General features: G+C 42.0%; 1 protein-coding gene across 2 annotated transcripts in view; it reads left to right on the top strand.

Annotated features, from left to right (window-relative positions):
- The first annotated feature begins 9,354 nt into the window (after positions 1 to 9,354).
- RHOQ (ras homolog family member Q) overlaps positions 9,355 to 14,474 on the top strand; it is a 42,662-nt gene continuing 37,542 nt past the window's right edge. The window contains exons 1-2 of one of the 2 annotated variants that reach the window (XM_045008943.1): positions 9,355 to 9,873; positions 10,444 to 10,502. In XM_045008943.1, the coding sequence (XP_044864878.1) occupies positions 9,732 to 9,873; positions 10,444 to 10,502 (201 nt within the window). In that variant the 5' untranslated portion in view covers positions 9,355 to 9,731. The remainder of the gene's footprint in view (positions 9,874 to 10,443; positions 10,503 to 14,474) is intronic. The other variant, XM_045008942.1, reaches the window with a different exon arrangement.

Raw genomic sequence — 14,474 nt, forward strand, 5'->3', positions numbered from 1 at the left:
CTACCTGTTCCTTTATATGACACATACTTACAGCCCTGTGCTCCAAGGTGCCAAGTGCCTCCTGCAAGGTGCTGACAGCCTGTAATACCCCCAAAGGCAAGAGAGGAAGGATGGATTAATGGTTAGTCACTAGCCTCCTATTCTGGAGAGTGGTGTTCTACTCCAAGCTGTGCCCCAGATATCTTCTGTGAGCTTGGGCAAGTCACCCAGGTGCTCCCTGTGCCTCTTGGCCCTCTCTATAAAAATGCAGACACCCCAGGATCTGTTGTGTGGATAATTACCTTAAAGATTGTGAGGTGCTCAGACACTATGGTAATAGGGGCTAATAAGTACCTTGGATAGAGGACACTAAGTGCCTCAAAGGAGGTAGTTGACACTTTTCCTGACTGGGTCTCTTCTCTGTGCCTAGGTACTGTAGTGACTGGTGCCTATAAATACCATAGTGAGACAGACATTTTTCCAATCAGATGTGCTGTGAACTGTAAGCAATTGCACCAACCAGTTGGCCTGAGGAGGAAAATTGCTATTGATGCTGGGATTTTCCAAGGGAGTTAGGCACCCAAATACCACCAAACATCAACCCAGGTGCCTAATTCCCTTTGGCTCCTTGAAAATTCCCAGCCTCATTGTTTAAGAAAATTTTAACTTATTATGGCCCCAATTCAGGGAAGCACTTAAACACGTGCTTAACTTCAAGCATGTGCTTAAGTCCCATTAAGTGCTTTCTTGAACCAAGGCCTATGTCTCTGCTCCTTCTTTTTCTCATCCTCCTTTCCCTCCCCCACTTCCTTCACTTCAGTTTTTCTTTCCTTATCTTATATCTCTTCCTCCATCTTTCAGTGTCTGTCATTCTCTTTCATTCTCTTTTCCTCCATCTTCCTCATTTGCCTTCCCTTTCATGTCTCCATGTTGCATTTTTCCCCCTGTTCTTTGTTTCTCCTCTTCCATCTCCCTCTTTCATCTTCCCATCCCCAACAAACTCTTCTCTCTAACCATCTCTTCTTCCCTCATCCCCAATACCCTCCTCTTGTCTGCTAAGAATGAATGGGTGAACGGAATGCAATAGATGCAAACTATTTGGAATTTACTGAGATGCTTGATACAGTGTCGGGTCATCTCAACATTAATTCAAGATGTCTTGGTTATAAACCCTGTCATATGGATTGACAACAGGCTGTTAGACCATAGACAAAGGGTAATGCTAAATGACAATGTACAGAACTGAAGTGGAGAGTCTCCAGGAGAGTAGCAGCAGAGTTCAGTGTTAGGGCCTGTCTGCTTTAACCTTTTCATTAATGATCTAGAAGTGGGGATAAAGAGCATGCTAAGGAAGCTCACACAAGATGCTCAGCTGGGAGGTGTTGTGAATGCCATTGAAGGCAGAAGAGGAAAAGGATCCAGAGAAGTTTCGTGTATGGGCAGAAAATAACAAAATTAAATTTGATCTGGAGAAATGCATGTGAGGAAAAATAATCCAAAGTATAGTTATTCAAAGGGAGAGAGAGGAATTTGGAAAGCAGCAATGCTGAAAAGACTGTGGGTGATAGAAGACAACATGAGCAGGGCATGTAGCTACTATACATACATATGTTCCTATCACTTTTAGCCCTGTTCTCAGTTTCTCCATTTGTTTGTTGTGCCTGCTTGTTGCATTTTCTCTTAAATTAGATTGTAAACTCTCCAGGGCAGGGACTATCTTCTGCTCTGTGTTTGAACAGCACCCAGTGAAATGGAGCCCTGATCCTGATTAGCGCTTCTAGGCTGTACTGTAATACCATTAATACTCCTTAAAAATGGAGCTTGCCGAACATTATTGCTGCAGGAAAGGCCATATACGTTTGGGCTGCATACTCAGAAGCATCACATCACAGAGCTGGAAGGTAATAAGCACTCTGTACTCTGGTTCATCACACCTGGAGCAGTGCATTCAATTCTGGGCACCTCACTACTAGAAGCATTTTGACAAATCAAGGGAATCCAGCAATTAAAATGTTCAGAGGCTAAAGGGACTGCCTTATGAGAAATGTTAAAGGAGCTAGCTGAGCCTCTTGTAGTTTGGCTATGAGTAAAGTGTGGACCTGAGAACCAGAGCTATGTGGAGGATGGAAATTCCATTTCATTAAGGATTTCAACGTTTGTCCTCATTCTGATTAGGAACAAAACATGTATGTGATGTTGCACTCTATATGATTTTATGAAAGTATGCTGATGGGTGTGAATATAATGTAACTAAAATATGCTTCATGCAAAAGATCTCTTGTAAGGTATCATTACAAAGCTTATAATCTACTGAGTGCGGTCATCCTATTTGTATAAATGTATCACTCTTGTATCTGAAATTAGAAATATGAACTCTAACTCTGAGGTCCTATTGTAGTTATGCAAAGTGTGGGCCATTAATGGTGGTTTGGAACCTTAATGGCTCCCGTTAACCAGGATGATTGACTGTAGATGGCTCTGTTTTACTTGTAAGTCTTCCTGTATACGTGTGTGCTGGCAAGTGGGTAATGAAGTCTGACAGTGACATGTGATCATGTCACCTGAACTGGAATCCATCTTTAACCTGGTGCTTTTCCATTTAGAAGGAGGGGGTGGGAACCCAGAGGGACAAAGGATTTCCGCCTTATGCAAAAGATATAGAAGGGGGTGGAACAGAACAAAGGGGAGGAGCCATCATGAGAAATCCCCTAGCTACCACCTGAGCTGGAACAAGGGCTGTACCCGGGGAAAGGATTGTGCCCAGACTAGGAAGGCGTCCAGTCTGTGAAATAAACTTATTGGAACAACTCTGAGGGTGAGATTATATCTGTATTCTGTTTTATTACTGTACTAGGCTTAGATTTATGTATTTTATTTTATTTTGCTTGATAATTCACTTTGTTCTGTCTGCTATTATTTGGAACCACTTAAATCCTACTTTCTATATTTAATAAAATCACTTTTTACTTATTAATTAACCGAGAGTATGTATTAATATCTGGGGCGGGGGCGGGGGGGCCAAACAGCTGTCAATCCCTCTCTATCAGTGTTATAGTGGGTGAACAATTTATGAGTTTACACTGTATAAGCTTTATACAGGGTAAAACGGATTTATTTGGGGGTTGGGCATCTGAGTGTTAAAGACAGGAACACTTCTTAAGTTGCTTTCAGTTAAGTCGGGAGGTGGTGGAATCGCCTTCCTTAAAGGTTTTTAAGGTCAGGCGTGACAAAGCCCTGGCTGGGATGGTTTAGTTGGGAATTGGTCCTGCTTTGAGCAAGGGGTTGGACTAGATGACCTCCTGAGGTCCCTTCCAATCCTGATATTCTATGATTCTATGAAGTCTGCAGTTTTGTGGCACGCGGTTCAGACCCTGGGTCTGTGTTGGAGCAGACTGGTATGTCTGGCTCAGCAAGACAGGGTACTGGAATCCCAAGCTGGCAGGAAAGCAGGGGCAGAAGTAGTCTTGGCACATCAGTTGGCAGCCCCAAGGGGGTTTCTGTGATCCAACCCATCACAATGTAAATTTCCAAAATTCTCCACAAAAGAAAGTTATGGGTGGTGGAATCATTTTGGGTTGATTGAAATGTTTCATTTTTGCAAAATCAAGATGTTTCATTTTGATTTCTTATTTTTAATTTTATATTATTTTATAAATGATTCACAATGAAATGTCATTTCAAAATGAAATATTGAAGCATTTCATTCCAGAAAAATCAAAACAGAGCATTTCAACATTGTCAGTACTTTTGCTCTCAGTTTTTCACCAAAATTAAAATTTGGCAAAATTGACACCCAGCATTTTGACTTCAGTAGAACTGCATTCTCTAACAGAAAATAGTTCCATAAAGATTTTGCACCCAGCTCTACAATTATTAAATCTCGGAGGAGTGGATCCAAAGCCCATTATAGTCAATGGAAAGACTCCCACTGACTTTAGATCAGGACCATCAATCAGCATCAAGGAGGGAAAGGAAATTATTTAGGGTGGTAAATAGGGTATCACTAGAAGTAATGGGATAAAATTAATAAAGAGAAAATTTAAGATAGGTATCAGGAAGCCTTCCTCACAGTGCACCCTGCTGATTGTGAAATAGTCAGCCCTGAGGAGTGAAAGCCCCATTGCTTGGAACCTTCAAAGTAGAATGGAAAGAGAACTAGAAACAACACCATCAAGACCAAGCATGCTCTGGCAGTGTGATGGCTTCCGTAGATGACCTAATATGTTTCATCATCTCTGAACCTGATTTTAGGTATCACAGGTGTTTAAAACCTGTTACCATGGTATGCCGTGATACTGAAGTATGCTACTAAATCATAGTTGGTGCAGCAAACACACAGTCCAAAGTATATAAATGGTGAGAAAATTGGTATCAAAGATCTTCTAAATAGTGGAAAACATATCTGGGATAGAGTAGATTTTAATATGCAGAAAAATCACTTCTGCAGCTATTTTATGGTCTGAACATCTCTGTACATTAGCAGCACATCAATATTTCTTTTATATTTAGCAAGAAATTAAAATAATTTTCTGAATTACAAAATCTTGGTCAGAATAACAGGATAATTTGTAATTCGTAAATACAAACAGTTTTCGCACCATTTATGAGAATAGGAAATCCTTCTGATTGAATTCTAGACCTGTGTTTGGTCCAGAGCTTGTAATTACCGTACTGCCTTCGGGCATTTGCACAAGGCAAGGAGGGCTTTGTTTGAATGTAGGAGGTTCATTTGACTGTGAGGAAAACTCTAATACGCTCTAAACATTCTACATGGACAATACTGCTTTTTTGATTGCTTAATTCATAAATGATGGAACTCTTTTTGCAAGCTTAAGTGTGCTTTAGTGAATAATAAACTTTGGCCCGAATCCTGCAAACACATGTATGTGCTTAACTTTAAGCAGATTAGTAGTTCAAATGACTAAAATGGGAATTACTCCTGTGAACAAAATTAAGCACACACACAAGCTTTTGCAGGATCAGGATCAGGATTGGTATACACATATAAGGCAGTACCTGAGTCTGCATTCCTCAAATATTCAAAACTCCCATTAGGATCACTTCATCCACTATTGAAAGGCAACCACCTTTGTGATGGGACACAGCAGCCCTTATCTGTTGGTGCCAGAACCACTACACAAGAGATCAGGGACAAGAAGAGAGAAAAAATGTGTTATCCACCAAAAGTAGCAAGAAGATTTAGACAGATGGAAAATAATTATCCACACTGGGATGTGCTTAGGACACTGGGAGGGAACATCAATAATAATAATGTATACATTATATTAAGAGATATGCAAGCATGATATTTTAGGTGAGTGAAAGATTGAATTGATTTTAGAATATTTTCAAAACTCTTTGCGATTAGCCAAATTGGCATAGCAGAAAATAGTATTTTAAATTATTGCATATAAAATGTGTAAACATAACACACACACATATGCACAAAATGGTTGATTGTGCTACTAACATGTGAGAGTAACAAGAAAATTGTATGTAACTGAAAATGAAACACCCTTACAATTAAGTAGCCCAACATTTGAATCAATTAATAAAATACAATAAAATAAGGTAAGGTTTTTATCCTCAAAAGGAAAAGCAATGCTACTGCCTAGCGCTCATTTGCAACCTTACAATATCAACCCATTTTGGATGCTAGCATGGGGATAAAAATCAGTTAAAATATAATTTCCATGAAAAACTGAAAACAATGTTCCTGAATTTTTTTGGAAAATCTGTTTTCCACTTCCCCACCAGTTCTAGTGCACATACAATGGATGGAACATAAAGTTTACAAATCAGGAAGAAAATGCCTTACCTTACACTTTAAAACTTGCAATTGTTTTACATTAGTAGCCTATGGTTGAAAAGAAGAAAAACCAACATGAATTTGTGCCAGTGGAGCTAATATCTTTAATATTAAGATTTGAAATTCATAGGTGAGTAATAATTTTAACATTCACAGCTTGTGATCTGTGTTGCTGCAAAATGGAAATATATTTAATGTAACGTCGGATTTTTGATATGTCTGGAAGAAAGATGTGATTTCTGGTAAAACAATATTTTACCAGATTAAGATTTTGTTGAATTTTTCAGTGGAGCTATTCAGATTTACATCAGCTGAGGGTCTGATGTTTGGATACACTGGAAAAAATCTATTTAAAAGAGTTCCCAGCTGTAATGTTTTCTTTATCGTTCTTCCCTCATTATTGCACTATTAGCACCACTTGCATGAAAACAGGGTCTATAGGTGGTGAGTGACCAGAGCTAGAAGTGCTTGAGCTAGAACTAGCAGTACTGGGCAATTGTTCATTTGCAAACTGGGCTCTTTTATGTGAGGCTCTACAGGGTTCCATTCTATCAGCCGCCCTATTCAACATGGTTATGAGCCACTGGGAGTGCTGGCAAGAGGCATGGGGTTTAGGATTTCAATATACAGAGGGTGCACAGTTCTGTATCTCCATGATCTTCTCCAACCCAGTTGGTACAAATGAGTGATTTACCCAGAGTCTAGCAGCAGAGATTAGGGCATGGATGAGAGCAAGCAGGCTGATATGCAACCCGAATAAGGCTGAAGCAATGCTTACAGAGTAGGGGAAGCAATTATCAGAAATTATGACAATTACACAAAGCACCTTAGGTTGATGGCATATACGTAGGCCATTTGTTACTCAGGTTCAAAACCTGGGGTCTGGTTGAAATGCCCAACTCCTCCTGGATATCTAGCTAACAGCTGTTGCTAAGTGCACTTTTTTTTTTTCTTTTTGCAAGCTCGATAAAAAAGTTATGGGCTTTTCTCTTGGATTTGAACCCCACCATGATCACCCAAGTCATTGTCACACCTAATCTAATCTATCTAGGAACTATCACTATGAAGTGCTTGGTGCTTCTCAAAAGTTAAAAGTTACAAGGTCAGTTTACTACAAGGTATGACACATGGAGTGACTTCCAAAATTCATCCTGAAACTTTGGTTAGCGTGCAATGTGGCTGCCCACTTCTTATACAACACTTTTCTCTGAAGGAGCAGATTGTACCTGTGCTTTGAGATCTGCAGTGGTTACCAAATGAATTCTGGGTAAAGTTTAAGGGGTCGGCTTTGACTCTCAAAGGACTACACAATATGGGTTCAAGTTACCTGAAGAACCATCTCTTTCCCTATGTGAGTGACACCATGGCAGGTTCTGTCAGCTCAGACACTCAAGATGACAGCCCGGGGTTGAAACAGGGTGGGAATAACAGACTGCTCCAGAATATGCGTCCACACTTCTGGGTCCGCCAAAGCCTGGATTTAATTCCTTCAGGATGTGCTGTGAGGCTCATTTGCTATCCTAGCCTCTTTTAGCAGTAGGGGATGGGGCTGACATAAGGATGGGGTGGAGAACAGGTAGTTTTGGATGACGAGGCAGGCTGTTTGTGCTTTGTGATGCAATAAGCGGTATGTTTTATCATGATTGTGTGGTGCTCAGGGATTTGGCAATAAGTCTTAAAATAAATAAATAAAGTAAAAAGTAGACTTAGAAGGATTATATTTTTTATCAGTAAATGTCAGTAAATGTTGATTTCACTGCACACACACAAAACAGAGGAAAAATATTTCCTGCGATAATATTTGAAATTTACACATAGGCAAAGTAAGAGAAATGCTACTTGAGCACTTCTTAGAGTTTGATGAAGGATATTTACCCTGTATACTTTGACATGTGACACTAACAATTTGTGTTTTAATGGTTATAAAGCTTTAACTTTTTGAATCTCAACATCTGCTGTCATTAAATAATGATTGTCTAACCCTCACATAATTTCCTTCAACTGTGAAAATGTAAACTAATAAAAAAAGAAAAAAAATTAAACCTTATAATTTTGCACAATTGTGAAAATATAATTTGATAAAAATTGAAAAAATGCTTTAAAAAATTGATATCCATTGAAATGATTAAAAAATAAAAATTGATTCTGCCAAGCCTAAATAAAAGATAAGTGAGTTTCACTATCACTGAATTCACTATCAGTGTGGTCTCCTGCATTTAAGGAATCTGCAGTTTAAAAAATTGAGTAAGGGGGTGAACTCTGAGCACCAATGGGAGTTTTGTCATTGACCTTAATGGAGCCAGGGTTTCATCCATAATCTCTTATACAATATATTTTATTATTAGTTCTTGCCAAGCTAATGTGAGGGTATTGGCCAACAAGATACTACCTGGGAACTCAATAAATCTCAGGGCTCTGTTAAGTATTAAGTACTTGGCAGCTCAGCACTGCATCCAGGCTTCTCAATGATGGTTTAAAACTTGACGCAAAGTTAGCAGCACCCCCTAGTTTGGATGCATTGCGTGTTGCTTGAAGACCCAACATGTGTGGTTGTTTGGATATATGGACTATTGTGGTTTAATTTATTAGCTATGAAAGGCCTGGTTTCTTCAGCACTGGATATATATTAGAGATGGGTTCATACTGAGGCAAATCTGTATTTAGGACTGAATTTCATGACTCGGACATATACACTTCCCGAATGTATGCACATGACGCAGTCATGAAATTCAGACCCAAGAACAGATTTGCTTCTGTATGAGGGCATCTCTAATATATATGCAGTGCTGAAAAAAACGGTCCTTTTCTGACTGATTCTTTTCACACTGGCCTTCGCAGGTCAGCCCCATTTCAACCTGACACCATTTTGTTTTTAAAAGTTCTCTTCTTATCCATAGAGGCTAAGTTCTCATTTTGTGGAGGGAAGGGAGAAAAGATCCCAACAACTCTTCACAATAGGAAAATTAATTGGTGTTAATTTCTAACCTGTCAAAATCACACTCACTGAGAAGGAGGCTCTCTCAATTCGAAAGTAATTTTTGTAAATCTACCCCTTTGGGATAAAGGATGAAGGATTTTGCTGTGTGTGTGTGTGGCGGGAAAGAGAAAAAATGCGACATTACAATCTCATGTTCTCTAGTGATGAAATTTCAATATGCATAGATATGTGCTTGTTTAATATAGGTGCATGTATATGTATGTACATCATCTCACACCATCATCTCTATCCATCTAGTTTAAAACTCCCTCTTTCAGACAGCCAGCTCATCTACGAGACGATCAGCTCCCAAACCCGCCGGCATGTGACGATGATTGTATTGGAGGAAGGGATTCCCCTTTTTCTTTTCCTTTCCAGAAGGAGGCCCTGGGCGCACTTGCAAAGCCTTGGACGTTTCTAAGAGCTGCTGGCTCTTTGGAGAGGAGCCCTGAGTTGCTCTTTAGCAATCTGGCTTCGCTCCTCCTTTTCTCCTCCGAATCAAGCTAGTCTGAGATTGCAGGGTTTCCGAAGTGGTGGCCGAAGCCGGGACAAGTTGGGGGAGGGGGCGGGAAGGAAAGTGGCCGAACAGTTGCTTCGGGGAGCTCTGCCCTGGCCCCTCTCTCGGGGCTGTCTGTCACCGCAGCCTGGGGGCGAGGTTGCACCTGGGTGGCCGGCTGGGCTGGGCTGGGGGAGAACAGCGCCGTGCTTCGTACGGGTTTTTCCTGCTCAAAGTTCCTGTTTTCTCTGGGCTGCAAGTCTTATGATCCATTGTGTCATCGTGCTCAGCTGGCAGGGGCGAGAGGAAGGAAAATCCCTGCGAGCCAAATCTGGCACTGCCCGGGGGAGAAGTGCCATCCCCGGCGGGCTGCGGCGCCTGCTAAGCGCCCCGCGGCCGGGGGCGGCCGGGATGCGGACTCGCCCCTCGGCGCTCAGCTGAACCCTGACAATGACGAGTGGCCTCGAGCCATGGCCAATGGGAGCGGGACGGTCATGCTGAAATGCGTGGTGGTGGGGGACGGGGCCGTGGGGAAAACGTGCCTGCTGATGAGCTATGCCAACGACGCGTTCCCGGAGGAGTATGTGCCCACCGTGTTTGACCACTATGCAGGTAAGGGGCGCCGGGGTCGGTAGTAACCGTGTGGGCTTGGAAGTGCTGAGTAAGAGGCTCCTCCTCTGCAACAGAAGAACTTTAGCGGAACTTTGCCATTTCCCGACACTGGGCCTCCTGCCTTGACCTTCTTCACAAAGTCTGGTTTTAACCCTTCTGTGCCGGTCCTGCCTGCCTGCCCCCTTCCAGCTCCCCTTGGAAAGGATCCTCCAGAGGAAAGTACATACAAAGGCTCCTGGCCCAGTATGCTTTAACTGCTGGGGGGCGGTGCCGGCGGATGTCTGAACAAGACCAAAACGTTAAAAAGTGCCTGGAAAGGTTTTAAACAGAACTGCCACTGGCTCTGGGTGCTTGACATGAAAGGACATAAATATTACACCCATTCTTTCTGCATCTCCAAGTGCATTGCAGATGTGTTCTTGTACTAGCTTGTTTAGAGCTGCTGTTGTTTTTTAATGTTGAGTCTGCTTGTAAAACTGAAAACAGTCCTCTGCCTGTGTGTCAGAAGGGTGCTTTGTACGCCCCTTAGCTACATTATTAGCGACATCTTTATTTTTTCCTCTTTTACAGTCACTGTTACAGTTGGGGGGAAGCAATATCTGCTGGGGCTGTATGACACTGCAGGACAGGTGAGTACTCTCAGATCCAGCCAAAACGCTAATCCAACACCTGGACGTTTTTTATTATTCCAGCCTGAAGTGTTTTCCAAAGCGTAGTTATTTTCATGGTTGAGTACACATTGATTAATTCAGGGGTATTTGTTTATGTTGGGCTGTCTCTACACTGATTTGTAGTAATCACCTGCTTCCATCAAGTTCCATGTGTTGCCATGTTTTTAAAACCAATGATAAAAACAGGATGTTGGGTTTAAAAAAAAATTAAGCGAACTCTTATTCGAATCAGCTATGATAGACTTTATTTTTAGTTTTAAATGGCCAGGTCCTCTTGAGTTCTCTGTCTAGTCCCTTATTGGTGACTGAAGTACATGACTGTAGGGTTCTGATTGGTGGCTAATGGCATCATCTAATATTATGGGAAGGCATTTTGTGTGGTTCGGTTTGTTACAGCATTGCAACACATCACTTGAATTCCTGAAATCATCATTCCAAGTCCAAACAATTGCAATGACTTCTGTAGCCTGTCTAGATTTAAAACCCTCTTTTGATTAGTATTCTGAATGGCTTTATGCAGTGTGAGATCTGTTTCTCTTCCTTTTCAAGCACACCACCTTAACAGAAACCCAGATTATTGCAGTCTCTCTCGATCATGCTTAATTAGGAAAATTTAAATAACTAAAAGTTTTGCAATTTATAAAAAAGACTGCCTCATTTTAAGTGTTATCGCTCTCCGCCACCTCCATTTGTAATAATTTATCTGGTGCCTGAACAAAACAAACTGAATAATTTGTGTTAGCAAGCCTCCAAATACAAATCCTATTGTGAAAGATGCTTTGTCCATCTGTAGTTTTTGAAACTGTTTATAGCAAACAAAACCTGCTTGAAGTGCAAGAGATTCCTGGTATTATTGTATTGATATTTGTGGCATCTGTTAAGATGTCAAGAAAAGATTTCAGTAACTGTTGAGTTTACATTAAAAACACCTACTTTCTGCAAATCTGCAGACGAAGAAACTGTCACAAGTTAAAGGACATGGAGCTGCTTGGGGGGCTTATGTAAACAAAATAATTCATAAAGGTTGACATTGCAATGTCTTGAGCCTCTCACAAGGACATGACTGTGTTTTTCATTTCAAATATATGTAAGGGTTTTTTTTTCATTAAGATAATCTAGTCTGATCTGCATAATACAGACCATAGACTTCATCCTGTAATTTCTATATGTAGCCCAACAACTAGTGTTTGAACTAGAGTATATGTTTCAGACAGACATCCATCTTAAGCAAAGTAAACAACATTCAACGTAAACACGCAAAGTAAGCAAAGTAATGGGCAGCAGGTTTAAAACAAATAAAAGGAAGTTCTTCACACAGTGCACAGTCAACCTGTGGAACTCCTTGCCTCAGGAGGTTATGAAGGCTAGGACTATAACAGGGTTTAAAAGAGAACTAGATAAATTCATGGAGGTTAAGTCCATTAATAGCTATTAGCCAGGATGGGTAAGGAATGGTGTCCCTAGCCTCTGTTTGTCAGAGGATGAAGATGGATGTCAGGAGAGAGAGAGATCACTTGATCATTACCTGTTAGGTTCACTCCCTCTGGGGCTCCTGGCATTAGCCACTATCGGTAGGCAGGATACTGGGCTGGATGGACCTTTGGTGTGACCCAGTATGGCCATTCTTGTGTTCTTATTCACCCAGTTATATATAATATGCTTTCATTGGGCATGAAGTGAATTGCAAAATTCCTACTAGCAGAGGCAGCAGAAATAAGTATTTGAACTGGCCTCATTTCCAGCTAGGCAAAAGTCATATCTATATCTGAAGGATGTTTGGTTTGGTTTTAAACCAGAAAGTCATGTTTCAAGACTAGGGCCCTACCAAATTCATGGCTATGAAAAACACCTCATGGACTATGAAATCTGGTCTTTTGTGTGGCTTTAACCTGTACTATACAGATTTCCCAAAGGAGACCAGTGTTTCTCAAATTGAGGGTCCTGACCCAAAAGGGAGTTGCAGGGTTGTTGCAAGGTTATTTTAGGGGGGTGGGGTTTGATGGTATTGCCACCCTTACTGCTGCCCTGCCTTCAGAGCTGGGCAGCTGGAGAGCGGCAGCTGTTGGCCAGGTGCCCAGCCCTGAAGGAGGTGCCCCACCAGCAGCCGTGCAGAAGTAAGGGTGGCAACATCATACCGTACCACGCTCCTACGCTGCCGCCTTCAGAGCTGGGTGGCCAGAGTGGGGGCCGCTGACTGAGGGCCCAGCTCTGCAGGCAGCAGCGCAGAAGTAAGGGTGGCAATACCATACCCTGCCATCCTAACTCCTGCGCTGCTGCTGGCGACAGCTCTGCCTTCAGAGCTGGGCTCCCTGCCAGCAGCCACCGCTCTGTGGCTGCCCAGCTCTGAAGGCAGCACCGCTGCCAGCAGCAACACAGAAGCAAGGTTTCAGAGTAGCAGCCGTGTTAGTCTGTAGCCGCAAAAAGAACAGGAGTACTTGTGGCACCTTAAAGACTAACAAATTTATTTTAGCATGAGCTTTCGTGAGCTGTGCATCCAAAGAAGTGAGCTGTAGCTCACGAAAGCTCATGCTAAAATAAGAGAGTCATTTAGTGTTTCCTCTATCATAGTCCTATTATCCAACATTCAACTGTTCTGTAAATGTTTTGTTGTCAGACTGGAATTAGGCCTCTCCTGTAATGCCAAAGCTCAAATATATGAAACATTTAAAAAATACATTCAAGAAAATAGGGCATTTGATTTAATAAAACATTTAACAACATTCTAAAACCTATTTAAAGTACAGTAAAGAAAACATAGGACTACTGGTTTTAAACAGAACTTAGTGTTAGGTGGCATCTGAAATCACTCTGTCTCAGCTTGTTACTGTTTTGGGGGGTTAACAGTGTACATACAGCTTTGTCTCAGTCTTGCAGTATTCTGTATGTTTATGTATTGCAAGCATACCAATATAGAAACTGGGCACCCTATGTCCTCCTGTGTAACTAGTGGGAGGCACCAGGTAAACTGAGTTTATCTGACTGCTATGCATTATCTGGAGTATTAAGTCAAAGAAACTCTGTCAAGATTTTTAGTCCTCAAAATTTAAACTTTAAAACTGTTATAATCTGATGGACCAGATCCTGCAGCCTTTACTCAAGCACGGTGACTCACTTGACTTAGGGTCAGTGAATCTGGCCCTAGCTTTTTAAGTGTACCAGCCCATTTAAAAAAAGTAGTGTCTGCAGTATCTTTGTAAGGTGTCTAACAATGGGGGAAAAGAGGAAATTTGTGTTTGGCTCCTCTCCCTTACCAGATCCACATGCAGATCTCCCTTCCCCCGCACCAAATCTCCCCTTTGTGATGAGAGCTCATCTGCCTTTATATCACTGTCCCCCACGCTCTTGTTCCTCCACCTCCATGGAATGTGCCCACCAGGTCCAGGATCAGTACAAGGGAGGAGAAGAATAGAAATTGGGCTGGGGACAGGGATGTGTCCTCCCGCTGCTCCTCTGGAGAGTCTGAGGAAATGGTCATAAAACCTAGGTGTGTGAGATCCTTTCTGCAGGGTCCCCTGTGTGGTTGGGAGTCCCTTTCAAGGGTTGGAAAGGGATCCCCAGGGGCAGTTATAACTAGGGGGAGTACCTGATAGCTAGGCACAAGTGGAGCTGTGCTAGGAGGTGCTGGTGGCCAGGCCTACAGCATTACCATGGATCTCTGCATGGGTAGTAGCCCCAGCCTCCTATGGCTTCCCCAAGGGCATTTGGATAGGTTTGTGACTTTTTCTAGAGTGGGGTGGTAGGAAGAGCATCAAATCCTTCCTTCATCAGAAAAAATCAGAGAGGAACTCCATGAAGGGAACCTTGTAGAGGCTTCTCCTCCTCTGTGCTCCCCTCCCAGTCAACCCAGCCTGGTGTGTTTATACTGTCTGCTGGCTCATCAGAAGCAGTTATCTGGCAAGCCCTTCTTCCCAGAGTTATGATGTCATCTGG

This window comes from Mauremys mutica, chromosome 3, assembly GCF_020497125.1.
Source record: "Mauremys mutica isolate MM-2020 ecotype Southern chromosome 3, ASM2049712v1, whole genome shotgun sequence".
NCBI classification, from domain to species: domain Eukaryota; kingdom Metazoa; phylum Chordata; order Testudines; family Geoemydidae; genus Mauremys; species Mauremys mutica.